This window comes from Danio rerio, chromosome 4 (assembly GCF_049306965.1).
Source record: "Danio rerio strain Tuebingen ecotype United States chromosome 4, GRCz12tu, whole genome shotgun sequence".
Classification (NCBI taxonomy): domain Eukaryota; kingdom Metazoa; phylum Chordata; class Actinopteri; order Cypriniformes; family Danionidae; genus Danio; species Danio rerio.
In genome coordinates, this window is record NC_133179.1 from 54,360,923 (window position 1) to 54,375,162 (window position 14,240).

Below are 14,240 nucleotides of genomic sequence, written 5' to 3' on the forward strand. Positions count from 1 at the left end.
CACACACACTTCAAGAGTTCACACTTAGCTCATGATTTATACATAGCTTGTTTGGCATGCTGTCCCGGGAGAGAGCCCTGAGCTCAAGGGATCCTCGAGCCCAGGGCTCCCCCCCTTTTGCAGGGCGAGTGGAGATTGAGCTCAGGTCTATCTCAAGCTCCCCCGCTGCTGAGGCCAAGGCGAACTTCCTGAGAGTAAGACATTATAAAAAAGGTTTAGGCTTGTTTTATCTATAATATAGAGCACATTTGGATGGTGGGAGGAAACCGGGGAACCCGGGGGAAACCCACGCGGACACGGGGAGAACATGCAAACTCCACACAGAAATACCATATGGCTCAGCGAGGACCCAACACCATTGGTATTCTTGCTGTGAGGCAACAGTGCTAGTCACTGGGCCACCGTGCCGCCCATTCTGGATAAAGGAGGGAGGAGGGGGGTTTCTTCCAGACAAAGATAGTTGTAGAAAGGAAATGAGGATATATATAGTGATTTGGGATCCTTCGATTGGAGGATCATAATTAGTTAATGTGGACCAGCTGGGTAAATCATGAGCACATGCTCCTCTCGAAATTAGTTTAAAACTAAACTTCACTTCAAGAGTTCACACTTAGCTCATGATTTATACATAGCTTGTTTGGCATGCTGTCCCGGGAGAGAGCCCTGAGCTCAAGGGATCCTCGAGCCCAGGGCTCCCCCCCTTTTGCAGGGCGAGTGGAGATTGAGCTCAGGTCTATCTCAAACTCCCCAAAAAGCCAATGATAAGCGCTCGGGACAGCAGCCGCGTGTTTACACAGGAACTCCCCAAAGTGCAAAGAAAAAGGGCTATATCCGGCTGCTGGATATATATGTGAAGAACTGATAAAAAGTGGGGGAAAAGCTTTCTAGGGAGTGTGTGAAGGGCAGGGTGGGTTTGGTGGCTAAGAAATAAAGTTAGGAAGTCTAAGGGAGTCTGAGTGGCTTAGAGGGTGGGTGGAGACTCGTGTGTTAATTGGGGCTTAAATGGGCCCTCTACGGGAGTCGGTGCTTAAGAGAAGGTTTGTGAGGAGATGTAATAAAGAAGGGTGTGGAGCTGGCTGTTTAAGAGGAGGGAAGAGATTTGGTAGCAGAAGCATAAAAAGCTGTTGGGGGTAAACAAAGGAGAGAAGCTGGAGGAAACAATGCTATATAAATTACTGTATGGAATATACAACTGCTATGCAGCAGAAGCACTCAATGCTGGTATGTTGCTAGAAACTGGCAGGGAGAAAGAGAGGGGAAGGAAGCTGTTATTAACACAGATTTAATATATTAACAATAAAATAAAAACATGAAACATTAGGGAAATACTATGCATAATAAAATGCAGTAAGCAGCAGAAGCACTTAGCGCTGGCAGAAGAAAAGAACTGTAATTAACAAAAATATGCTATACAATTACTATGCATAATGTGCAAAATAATCAATAAGAAAGATACTAATGCAGCGGGAGCCCACAACGCTGGTAAGGGGAGAGAAAAAGGGGGGTGCTGTTGAAGTAACAAGGTAACTATGCAAAATACAGAACATGAAATGCTAATGAACTACTATGCAGAATAAACATGTCAATGCCGATACTGGTGAATAACTATAAAGAATAAATAAACTGATGCAGCGGAAGCACTCGACACTGGCAGGGGAAACTGGAAGGTGAAGGCGATAGGTGAGGCTCTTGCGAGAGCCAAAACTCCTATTGACTCCGGCGGGAGTCAGAGCTTGGGGTGATGCTAATGTGGAGGAAGGAGGTTGGATGAGAGTCAAACACAATGAGTAAAGGGCTGGTAGAAAACAGTAAGGCACTCAATTCTGGCCAGTGGAAAGGGGAGAGCTGCTGGGAGTAACGTGATTATTATCCAGAAATACACAATAAAATACATGAAATACAAATGGACTACTATGCAGAATGAACACAATGTAGACATTTTATCAATAACTATATGGAAAACAAATAAACTGGTGCAGCGGAAGCACTCCACACTGGAATGGGAAAAGAAATGGGCAAGGTGGCTGAAGTAACAGATATACTATACAATTTTTATGCAAATGATACGATACAAGATATAACAGTAAACCATTATGCAGAATAAATTAATTGGAGCTGCAAAGGTGCTTGATGCTGCAGGGCAGGAAAAAGGGGGGAGAGCAGCTGTAAGAAACACAAATATCCAACAATTATTATACAGAATATACAAATTATGCAATAAGATACTAAAGCAGAGGGAGCATACAACGCTGACAGGGGGGAAAGAAAAAGGGGAGAGCTGTTGGAGGTAACGAGATTACTATGCAAAATACAGAATATGATAACATGTAATGCTAATGAACTACTATACAGATTAAACAAAATGTAGATACTGATGAATGACAATACAGAATAAATAAAATGATGCAGCATAAGCACTCATTTCTGGCAGTGGAAACAGGAAGGTGAGGGTGATAGGGGAGGCTCTTGCGAGAGCCGAAGCTCGTGTTGACCCCTGTGGGGGTCTGAGCTTAGGGTGATGCTAAGATGGAGCAAAGAGGTTAGTTGAGAGTCAAGGCAAGGAGTTAAGGGCTAAGAGTTAAGAGGAAACAGCAAAAGCGCTTATCGCTGGCAGGGGATACAGAAAGGAGAGGTTGATAGGTGAGGTTCTTATGAGAGCCACAGCTTGCGTTGACCCCTGCAGGAGTCTGAGCTTAGGGTGATGCAGATAGAGCAAGGAGGTTATGGGAGGGCCAAAGGCAAGGAGTGAAGAGCAAGGAGGAAACAGCGGAAGTACTCAACGCTGGCAGGGATAACAGAAAAGAGAGGGTGAAAGGGGAGGCTCTTGGGAGAGCCGAAACTTGTGTTGACCCCTACAGGAGTCTGAGCTTGAAGCAGATTGAGCAAGGTGGTAACAAGAGAGCTAAAGGCAAGGGGTAAAGAGCTAGGAGGGAACAGTGGAAGCATTCAACACTGGCAGGAGGAACAGAAAGGAGAGGGTGAAAGGTGAGGCTCTTGCGAGAGCCGAAACTCGTGTTGACCCTTGCGAGAGTCTGAGCTTGGGTGATGCAGATGGAGCAAGGAGGTTACTAGAGAGCCAAAGGCAAGTGGTAAAGAGCTAGGAGGGAACAGCGGAATTACTCAACGCTGGCAGGGGGAACAGAAAGGAGAGGGTGATAGGGTAGGCTCTTGTCAGAGCCAAAGCTCATGTTGTCCCCTGCGAAATCTGGGCTTAGGGTAATGCTGATGTAGCAAGGAGATTACATGAGAGTCAAAGGCAGGGAGTAAAGAACTAGGAGGAAACAGCAGAGAAACTCAATGCTGGCAGGGGGAACAGAAAGAGGGTCATGTTAAGCTCTGCGAGAGCTGAGGCTCATATTTACTCCAGCGGGAGTCTGAGCCGTGAGGGGGTTTGCTAGGGATGGACAGATAGATGGCTTTGGCTTGAGAATAAAGGGGTGGCAAAGATTGGGCTGAGAGGTTTGAAAGAAACAACTTGGGTTCTTTGAGATGAAAAGACTGAGGCGAATGTAGGATTTGAAAGGCTTCAGAGAACCAATGACCGAGGGTCTGGATCTGGTGCTGGGAAAGCCTTTTAATAATGCCAATTCTGAATGAATGGCTGGAGATTGGTTCAGGAGGAAATCCTGAGAGGTGGACAACTTTGAGGTGTTTCTGGAACCAGAGATGTGATACTGGACGATTAGCGTCATCAGTAAAAAGGGGGGCTAGGGGGTTTGTTTCTTAATCCTCGAGTGTAGGTATACTAGAGAGTTTGGACTGGGTGGGTGAGGGCAGGAATGTTGAAGATGTAAATGAAATGTTCTTGTCAATAGATCTATCTTACTTTGCAGGACGAGGAAACCCTTTCTTTCCTCATCACACAAAATTAGATCTGCTATGGTGGGTTGGAGTGAGGGTTGAGTTTCAATGTTTCATGCTGTGATGTGTGACTGAAGGGTCTGAAGGCTACTACTTTAATGGTAAGTGACATGGAGTTTGGTGGAGGTTATAATGGGGGTGGCTTAAGGTAACGTCATACGTGGAAAGGGATGGACAGGCGTTGAGTTAGGGTCCACTTCTGTAGCCAGTGACCAAAGTTTCTGGAAAGAAAATGAGAGAGAGTCAGTGATTTGGTTTAGCAACCTGGCACATATTATGTAGACATGATAAATTGACTAATGTCAAATAAGACATCTTAAAAGTAGCATTAAAGCTTAGAGAGTAGGAACGCATTTGTCTATGCATTATATTGTTTCTTCCTCAACACCATGAATGAGAATCCTAGAGGTGGACCATTCGTCTCCCCACAGCATGGCGGCAGCGACCATTGGGCACAGTTTGAAGAAAGCTGATGAACAATGGTTTCTAGAGTGGAAATAGATTGAGGGGGCCATGTGGTGGCAACCAGTGGCCTCCGAGTACCCTTGGAAACCAACTGATGGGGTAGCACTAGTAAATAGACAAATATCTAATGGGGGTGCGAACAATCTCTGCAGAAGGAACAGCCGTTCCATAGCTTAAGGAAGCAATCCATAAGCGGAGTTCATTGTGGGTGGGTTTTGAGAGAGAAATTGTTCCTTTTAAATCGTGACTTGTGGTAGGGAGCTGGAGTAGGCAAGTTTGAGGTAAATTTGCACTGTGAATTTTAGGTGGCCGAGGATAGATAACAGTATGTGTTTAACTCAAGTCTCTTTCTTATAATACAAGAGAAAGAGAAATTATTCAGCCAATTTTCTCTTTAGGATGAGAAGCTCGGAATTTGAGCAAATCGAAGTTGATGCCTAGAAATTCGATAAATGTATTGGGTCCAGCCTTCTGCGAGCAGAATACCTAGATTGGCGAAAACCTTTTGGTGATCTCTAGGTGTTTGGCTGGAGGCAATGTGGGGGGGTGATTAGAATATCATCTAAAGTTGGATAAGGTGGGGGATTCTGCGATTGTTAGAAAGAAGCCAGTGATGGAGAATTTGCGAGTTGCACTGCTTATGGGACAAATGCGTGAAACCTTGAGTGGTGGGGCAGAGAATGGTCAAACAAAGTGGTTGTCGATCTCTTTTTAAATAAGATGATCCACAATTTCTGGTTCAATCAGCAAAAGCTGACTGAATATTAGGATAGGAAGGGAGAGCTGAGGTGCCCGGGTGGAATCCATAGGTTAGACCTGAAATGAGAAAATCAGAAAAAATTAGTGGAGAGAACGCAGTTCTCTAGCGAGGTGAGGAATCGACAGACAGATAGTGTTTTGGTAGACGTTCATTCCCCCCCAGGATAGTGGAGGGCCAAGGATATTGAGCATGGCTTGGCTGGTGATCTTAAAAATACCTCTTTAAAGTGGAGTAGGTGAAGTGATAAGTTTAAAGTCCTGTGACATATTACGATCGGACTTCTATGATCGATGTGATGCTTATTGTCATTAGGTGGGTAATTTTATTTTAGAAGTTAAATAGCTATTGGAAGTGGCAGGGTTTGTTTACTTATATGTATGTTTATTTATTTATTTATGTTAGTTATTTGTTTAATTTATTTATTTATTTAATTTCTAAAATGATGTTGTCATTTAATTTGCACTTGAACATACTTATTAAACTGTGTCAATTAAATGTTTACTATGGGCTACTTTAATCTGATTGATTAAATAACATTACATTTGGAATCTTAACATGAATGAATTCAGAAGCATAATTGGCCCAATTCATTCACAAAGTCTTTGCAAACAAGTCTGTTCATAACTATCGTAAGAGAGGGCGGGACCATCTCATGTTCTGACAGCTCTTGGATGGTGACACTTCTCTTTTCAGCTATTGGCTCAATGAAGTGTCAATCAAAAGGTCGGCAGCCATTTTGTTAGACTATAATACAAGTGTTTTTGTCTGAAAGATACTACTGTACTGAAAGCACTCCAGCAACAAGTTTGGATGACAGCAGTGTATCCATGTATGTTTATCAACATGTAAACATGTTGTGGACTAAAGTTTTTTGGATTGGATTGCTTTGATCCTTGCAGTGAAATCAGCCAGGCTGTTAAAATGTTATGGACCTGTGAACAGACAGCAAGCTTGAAAGGTGGGTTTATTTGGTTTGTTATAATCTCTGCTTGTTTACAGATTATAGGAGGACGTTAAGTCCATAGTGTTTGTGTCTTTAAAATGGTTTAAGTTATTTTTTATTTATGAAAGTCTTGCTTTTCTAAAGACATAAGAAATGTTTAATCTTGTTGGAGAGTAGTTTCTCCTTAAAGAGAGAAGTTTCCCCTTAAAGCATACTACGTTACCACAGGTGGACCGCGAAGAGCGGTGAGAGTTTGGCTTCATTGCAGTGGCTGAAGTCTCAGGGAGAGCAGGGCTCTGGTTGCAGTTGTAGATATTGTTGGTTATTTCCATATTGATGGGCTAAAAAGTGCAATGCTGTAAAAGCTTTTAGAGCTAAAGCTTTTTAGAAGTAGGAAGCTTTCTTCCAGACGAAGATAGTTGTAGAAAGGAAATGAGGATATATATATAGTGATTTGGGATCCTTCGATTGGAGGATCATAATTAGTTAATGTGGACCAGCTGGGTAAATCATGAGCACATGCTCCTCTCGAAATTAGTTTAAAACTAAACTTCACACAGCAGTGAACACATGCGCACACATATACACACACACACACACACACACACACACACACACACACACACACACACACAGCAGTGAACACATGCACACACACATACACCCTCTCTCTCTCACACACACACACACACACACACACACACACACACACACACACACACACACACACACACACAGCTGTGGTTGTAAATGTGTGTGTTCTTGTGTTCAGATGTCTGTTTCCTCACTCTGGATCCAAACACAGCACACACTCAACTTATTCTGTCTGAGGGGAACAGAGAGGTGAAGCATGTGAGAGAGAAACAGCCGTATCCTGATCATCCAGACAGATTTGATGATCATCCTCAGGTGTTGTGCAGAGAGAGTGTGTGTGGACGCTGTTACTGGGAGATTGACTGGAGTGGAGATGGTGTTGTGTGTATATCAGTGTCATATAAGAGCATCAGGAGGAAGGGAGGAGGTGAAGAGTGTGTGTTTGGATATAATGCTCAGTCCTGGAGTTTGCTCTGCTATTCCTCCAGATTCTCATTCAGACACAATAACACACACACTGATCTCCCAGTGTATCTGCTCAGCAGGAGAATAGGAGTGTTTGTGGATCACAGTGCAGGAACTCTGATCTTCTACAACATCTATAGAGACACAATGAGCCTCATCCACTCAGTCCAGACCACATTCACTGAGCCACTCTGTGCTGGGTTCTGGCTTTATTATGGATCATCAGTGAAACTGAGCTGAAGACTGACGAGAGATTTACCCAGAATCCTCTGCAGGAGCAGTCAGCAGCTGTGTGTGTGTGTGTGTGTGTGTGTGTGTGTGTGTGTGTGTGTGTGAGAGAGAGAGAACGTGTGTGTGTGTGTGCTTGTGTGAGAGAGAGAGAGAGAGAGTGTGTGCGCGCGTTTGTGTGTGTCTGAGCGTGTGTGTGTGTGTGTTTGTGTGAGAGAGAGAGTGTGTGCGCGCGTTTGTGTGTGTCTGAGCGTGTGTGTGTGTGTGTTTGTGTGAGAGAGTGTGTGCGCGCGTTTGTGTGTGTCTGAGCGTGTGTGTGTGTGTGTGTGTGTGTGTGTGTGCGTTGGTGCGACCGGACTGTTGGGACTAAACACCTGAATACATACCGTCACTATGAGCACACACCGTAACTGTTGGAACAGCGCTACTGTCCCGATAAGTCGGGCGGCATACACGTGTTCTAACATGCGTGACTTACTACCTCCCGCGTTTTCTCGTTATGTCCTGATGTTTACGGTGAACCCGTTTTTCTGTGTGTATCAGTGTATGCTCATAGTGTATAATCTCCCACTATCGTCCCTTTCCTGCTACTGCTGCTCCATACACATTAGAGCGCGTCACAGTCGCGTTTCATTGGTCTAGCCGCAGAACTCCTCGCCCGCGATTGGCTGGATTTTTATCGACTTTCATTGGTCGATCAGCGGAATCCCCGTCAGCGATTGGCTGGATTTCATGTCAATCAATATCAACCCGCTTCACGTTTCCAATTGGCTGCCGAAGACACGAGAGGTAGACCTTTAATTCCGCCGGAGTAAAGCAACTACGAAAGAGAACTATTTGTGCATCTTAAAGGTATGAACTGCTTATTTACTGTATATTTTGTGCCATGTGTTAAGTTAACTTTAGACATTGTGTGCATGACGAGTTAGTCAGGGTCATATCACTTAATGTGCGACATCATTAGCAGATATAAAGTTAGTGTCCGTGACCCAGTTTGTTTATATTATATATTCGCACGTTCGGACTTTCCCCTTAATACTATAATTTTATAAATGTATTATTTGCAAACTTTAAATAGCGAATGATTATTAGCAGCAAATGACTATCAAAGTACAACATTGTTCACAGTCAAATAAACAGTGTTGTTGTTTTCAAGTCACCCATGCTAATACCGATAGAATATTCAAAGTAACATGGTAAACAATATAGAGACTTCTAAATGAATGACTGTGGAAATATAAAACCAACTTTACCTCTGTCTTGATTGAGGTAAAGATGGTTTTATATTCACACATTCGTTCAGTGACAGCTCCATACATTGTTTACCATGGTACTTTAAATATTTGGACTGAAATCACATGTACAGTAAGTATGACTTCAAAACAACATTAGCACTATTTAATCGACTGTGAACAATGATGTACTTTGATGGTTGTTGACTATTAATATTATTTTACTATTTAGAATTTCCAATTAATAATTTTCTGAGATTATATTATTAATGAGAAAGACTGCATGTGCGAATATAAAACCATCTTTACCTCTATTTAAACTTGAGCTTGTCCACTGTAGACTATTTATTATTATTGTTATTATTAGTAGTTGTAGTAGCAGTAGTAGTATTAATATTATTGACAACATAATAATTGTTATGGTATACTAACCAATAACAAGGTGGTCAGTATGTCATTAGGGACACTTTTAGGAAGGGAAGTAAACTGTGTCATATATTTAACAAAAGATTAAAAGGGCAAGGTTATCTTAACATCACAAAATATTCAATATTAGGTTAGTACTTTGTGTTTCAGTCAGGAATGTTTTGACTATGCAGTATTTTTTCCACAGCATCGATGCTTCACAAAAGGATGGATAACTGGTATGCCGTAATGATGGTCACAGAAATCCTAAATGAAGGCAGTAGTTCTGTTTCTGTTTACTACAAGGGATATCTTTCCAAATGAGGAAATTACCCACAACTATGGTGATTCTTCTTGGCCATGGCATTCAAGGGTGAGTGTGTGCTCTCTTTAAGACTGTTTTCTATTATCAGAGGACACGTTTGTTGTATTGTGTTGTGAAGAAATAACTTAATTGCTTGTGCATGTTTTTATATTTTTGTTCTATTCCTAAATGCGCACACAATAGTTGCGTATGTGACAGTAGATAATTACACTTTGGTTATTATTGTTTCTACTTATATTAGTAGTGGTAGCCACTTTGTACATCTTCTTCAAAAAGATTAGCAAAATTCAAAAACATGCACATCATGGAAAGAGAAAGTGAATACAGTCTGTATTGAAGAGAAAGTAAGTTAACACTTCTTAACATGATCTGAGTTTACATCCAAAACTGCAAATGTAACTTAAGTGGAAAATTAAAACAATGGATTAAAACATTTGCAAACAATCACAGTTTCCATCAAATGGGTCAAAAAGAATAAAATCATCTTTTTGCAAATATTTTTGCCTTAATCTTGTGTTTTTCTTACTCACTTTTACAGGAATTGCATGAAGCATCATTGGTGACTGAGATTGAATGCAGTGTGAAAACTTCCATGTCAGGGAAAGAGAAAGTAAGTGAATTTAAAGAGCGCCTGTTATGCATTATAAAAGGTCATATATTTTGGTTTTGCAGTCTTTATCAACAGGCTGATCTGCATGCAAGGTCAAAAACACTTTTATTATCCTAAAATATGCATTTATTTTTACCTAATTATCGCAGTGACTCCCATATGATTTATTCAGCGATTCATTTGTTTCCAAACCCCTCCTTTGCGTGAAGCTAATCTAGCAGTGATTGGTCTGATGACCCAGTCTGCTGTGATTTGGTCGACTGCGTTCAGCATGAGGCGGAGAGAAACACCCACCACGGTTATGAAGGAGCCACAGTGCAGAGTATATGTGTGGGCACTATGGAGGAGTGCATTAAAGTATTGCAGTTAAACACCAACATTAGTAACCATAACCCCAAGTAATAACAGTGACAAACATTCAGTATTAATCCACACAGTGGCAAGAGTTGAACTATTCTGAAAATTGACTGCAGCATATGTGTATAAACAGCTGATTGTGCCCATAGCAATGGCAAACAGCAGGGGATTGTGAGTTCAGAAACTCATTTAAATCGGTAAAGGAAGAAGCAGGCGTTGAGTTTTAAACATGGTTTGGACACAATAGGTAAACAGCCCATACAGATTTAACCTGAGAGATACAGTACAAGCACTGATCTATAGTAAATACGTGATTACAAGCTGTGCAGGGTGATTACAAGTTACAACACACAATTAAATACATATTTTGCAAACTACACAAAATGCGGCTACTATTTTAATCACATCTACAGGTAGTGATCTGGAGGAAGAAGAAATTGGTCCATATGAACTGTGAATGATTTATAATAATCACTCATTTATAATGTCGCTCGTGTAACCAAAAGGATTATAGCAAAAACTAAGCACTGTGCTCAGCCATAGTTCATTAAACTTGAACCTTTGGTTCATTAAGATCATCTTTAATATAAGATACTCTTTATTATAATATGACTTTCCTGAATTTTAAAGCCTGAATACAAGCACCACAACTAAAAGTCTGACACTAGGCTATAAACGAACTATACCATGATCGTCACCTCATCACCATCAACCTGTTCACTGTGAGATATTTCATGTTCAACAGCACCTGTAGTCTCATTTAGCAACTTCTTAGCAACCAACTTTACAAAGACACCTAACAGCTTTAAAAAAATCACAAATGTGGTGTAACTGGTGTGTTTTATATCTTAGAATAAAACATGAATGTATTTTAATAATAATAATAGCTTTTATTTTTAGGCGCCTTTCAAAGCACTTAAGGAAACCTTACAGCAGATCACAAGCACATCATAAATATACAAGCAGTAAAATTGATAATCAGCATAATATTAAACCAGAAAATCACTAAAGGCTATCATAAAAAACATTTTTATCTGAGATTTAAAATCAGAACTAGAGTCCACCTGGCGAATGTGCAAAGGCAGGGAGTTTCATAACTGGTGCTGTACAACTAAAAGTCCTGCCATCAAATGACGTCATCTTAAAGAGCCCATATTATACATGAAATAGGGTCATATCTTGGTTGTAAGGGTCTCCAACAACAGTCTAATATGCATGCAAGGTCAAAAAACACTTTCATGGTCTTATAATCTGCATTTATTTTTACCTAATTATCCCAGCGACTCCTGTATGAATCGTCCAGTGATTCATTTGTTCCCAAACCCCTCCTTAGCGCGGAGCTAATCTGCGCTGATTGGACCGATGACAGTCTGTCGCGATTGGTCGACTGCCTTCAGTCAGAGAGGGAAATGGCCAATAGCTAATCAGCAATTTAAAAAGTAATCACAGTTCATACACGCTCGATAGTGTAGGCGTGGATTTTAGCTGCCACACTATGGCGAGTGGATAGTGCCACGGATAACCGAACGAAGGAGACAGTCGTGTACTCGCCATACCACACACACACAAAAACACACACACACCTCCGGATGACAACGCTCCCGCTTCAGCCCGCACCCGCCAGGTTTTAGCCTGAGAACCCGCTCCGTTTTCTGCCCGCCGCGCCCGATCCCGCTAGAGCGGAGAACACAACCAAATATCACCCAGTATACAGTCCAGACAGCCAAGCTGTCTGTATAAAAACACACACACAGCACAAAGCTCGTTCGTTCGTTCGTTCGCTCTCTCTCGCTCTCTCTCTCTCCCCGCGCCAGATTTCTGTGGCGCGGGAATACATTTCCGAATAAATCGCGGGAGCAGAACTCTAGCACGGAGCTCCATAAACAAACAGCACGCGTCGCGTTTTTAACGTGACTTTGCACGCGATAAGATAATATATCCAGTTAACCTGATACAGTACACGCGGTTACAAGTAACAAATCACAACTAAATACATTTGCAAGCTAGAGTAAACGAGGCAACAACTTTAACCGCACGTACTTACACTTGAGAAATGGAAGAAACCCATCCTGACGTCCATCAGTTACTCTTTACTGATCCTTCCTTTAACAAACTCAGATGAAGTATTCTTTGTAGCATGTAGCTTCCAGAAGTTTCCAACTGCTTGGTTATAATGCTGATGTTTCATCTTTGGGTAGAGACTCAATATATCCATCTGCAGTGTGACTTCAATCGACCGGCATGTTTGTGTGCGTGTGTTTGTGGGTGTGCGTGTGTTTGTGGGTGTGTGTGTGTCTGGGTTTCTGCGTCAGAGGGCGGGGCCTCAGGTTTGAAATCTCCCGGGTTTGCGCGTGCACGTGAATAACTTGGTTTCGTTCGTACGTCATGGCGAAACACCTAATGAGTCGGTATCAAGGCGACTCGTTTGAAGCACTATGAGTCGACTCTTTTATAGATGAATCAACCGTTTTAAACACTGTATTCTTACAGATTTAAGCCTTAGCTGGATACTTCACTTCACTTAGAGCTGTGTTACACACTACATGGAGGGGAATTTTCAAAAACCCATAATATGGGCTCTTTAAAGTGTGGGACAGATAACAGTTCTGCAGAAGATGATCTCAGTGAGCGCAAAGGAGTGTACAAATGAAGATCATTTCTTAAGCTTGCATTAAACATAGACCTTATTTTAGGGACCTTATATTTACAAATATGCCATTCCAAAAAAAAAAAAATTACACTTAGAGATGCCTATTTCAGTACATTTTCTCAACCGACAACCGATGCTCATTGACCGAATATTAACCACTAACCGGTCAGATTAATATTAAATGATCATTTAATACTTTTTTTTTCTAAATGTTGTGTCTATTTTGTGTCTGACACATCAAAAAGGCCTATTGCATTTTAAAGTATTGATTTATTTTAATATGTGAACAACAGTATAGAACATGAACAACAGAACATTATAAAATCTTCACGCACAGTGTTTCCAACAGCATAGAAAAAAAGAATAAACTAAATAAAAAGAGTAAAATTAATAGGCATGCCCTAAATATTTTCTTTTCAGTTAAATTACAAATTTAGATTACAAAACAAAAACACTGACTAAATCCTTTTTAAGAACCAGCATGCTGTTTATTTCCAATCATGTTTCTTTTTGGTTTTTGTTTAATAAAAAAAAAATAGCAGGATACCTCAAATCATTTGCTCTACAGAAGATAAGCATTTAATTAATGCTCCTCTCTAATTCTTATATCACAACGTCTGTCAACATTTTTTTTTTATAGAAGTCTTTATTTTAAAGATTATATCTTGAGCATCTGATTTTACCTCAGTGCTTGTGTGATTTTAGTTGCACTGTCCTCAGTAGCACAGAAATATCAGTATATCAATACAGACTTTGCTGAAAGGCTGGTTATGTCTTACCAGCAATGAGATATAATAATGTTATTAGAGATTTTAAAGCCAATACAGATTTAACCTGAGAGATACAGTACAAGCACTGATCTATAATAGATACATGATTACTAGCCGCGCATGGATGATTACAAGTTACAACACACAATTAAATACTTATTTTGCAAACTACACAAAATGAGGCAACTATTTTAATCACATCTACAGGTAGTGATCTGGAGGAAGTAGAAATTGGTCCATATGAATTGTGAAACTTACTGATAATGTTAGATGTAGGAGGGCTGACCACTGTTTTTGACTGTTTTTCCTGGCTTGTTGTCTCAAAGGCATTGTTGTGACGACCCTCCCTGATTAAAATATACCCCTCTAATAATTTATAATAATCACTCATTTATAATGTCACTCGTGTAGCTAATAGGATTATAGCAAAAACTAAGCACTGTGCTCAGCCATAGTTCATTAAACTTGAACCTTTGCTTCACTGAGATCATCTTTAATATAAGATACTCTTTAATATAATATGACTTTCCTGAATTTTAAAGCCTGAATACAAGCACCACAACTAAAAGTCTGAC

General features: G+C 40.8%; 3 protein-coding genes across 9 annotated transcripts in view; 2 read left to right on the plus strand and 1 right to left on the minus strand.

Annotated features, from left to right (window-relative positions):
- LOC103910797 (uncharacterized) overlaps positions 1–14,240 on the minus strand; it is a 1,018,570-nt gene that overhangs the window by 153,540 nt on the left and 850,790 nt on the right. The window lies entirely within an intron of this gene.
- Positions 1–14,240, plus strand: part of si:ch211-199m9.3 — a 55,666-nt gene that overhangs the window by 18,302 nt on the left and 23,124 nt on the right. The window contains exons 8-10 of one of the 2 annotated variants that reach the window (XM_068220482.2): positions 6,802–8,168; positions 9,162–9,326; positions 9,817–9,888. The exons of the other annotated variant lie outside the window; for it this stretch is intronic. Coding sequence (XP_068076583.1) covers positions 6,802–7,328 — 527 coding nt within the window. The 3' untranslated portion in view covers positions 7,329–8,168; positions 9,162–9,326; positions 9,817–9,888. The remainder of the gene's footprint in view (positions 1–6,801; positions 8,169–9,161; positions 9,327–9,816; positions 9,889–14,240) is intronic. 2 annotated transcript variants of the gene reach the window in all.
- LOC101885837 (uncharacterized) overlaps positions 5,805–14,240 on the plus strand; it is a 79,629-nt gene continuing 71,193 nt past the window's right edge. For both annotated transcript variants that reach the window (XM_073948654.1, XM_073948655.1), the window contains exon 1: positions 5,805–6,044. The gene's annotated coding sequence lies outside the window, so the exon portion shown is untranslated. The remainder of the gene's footprint in view (positions 6,045–14,240) is intronic.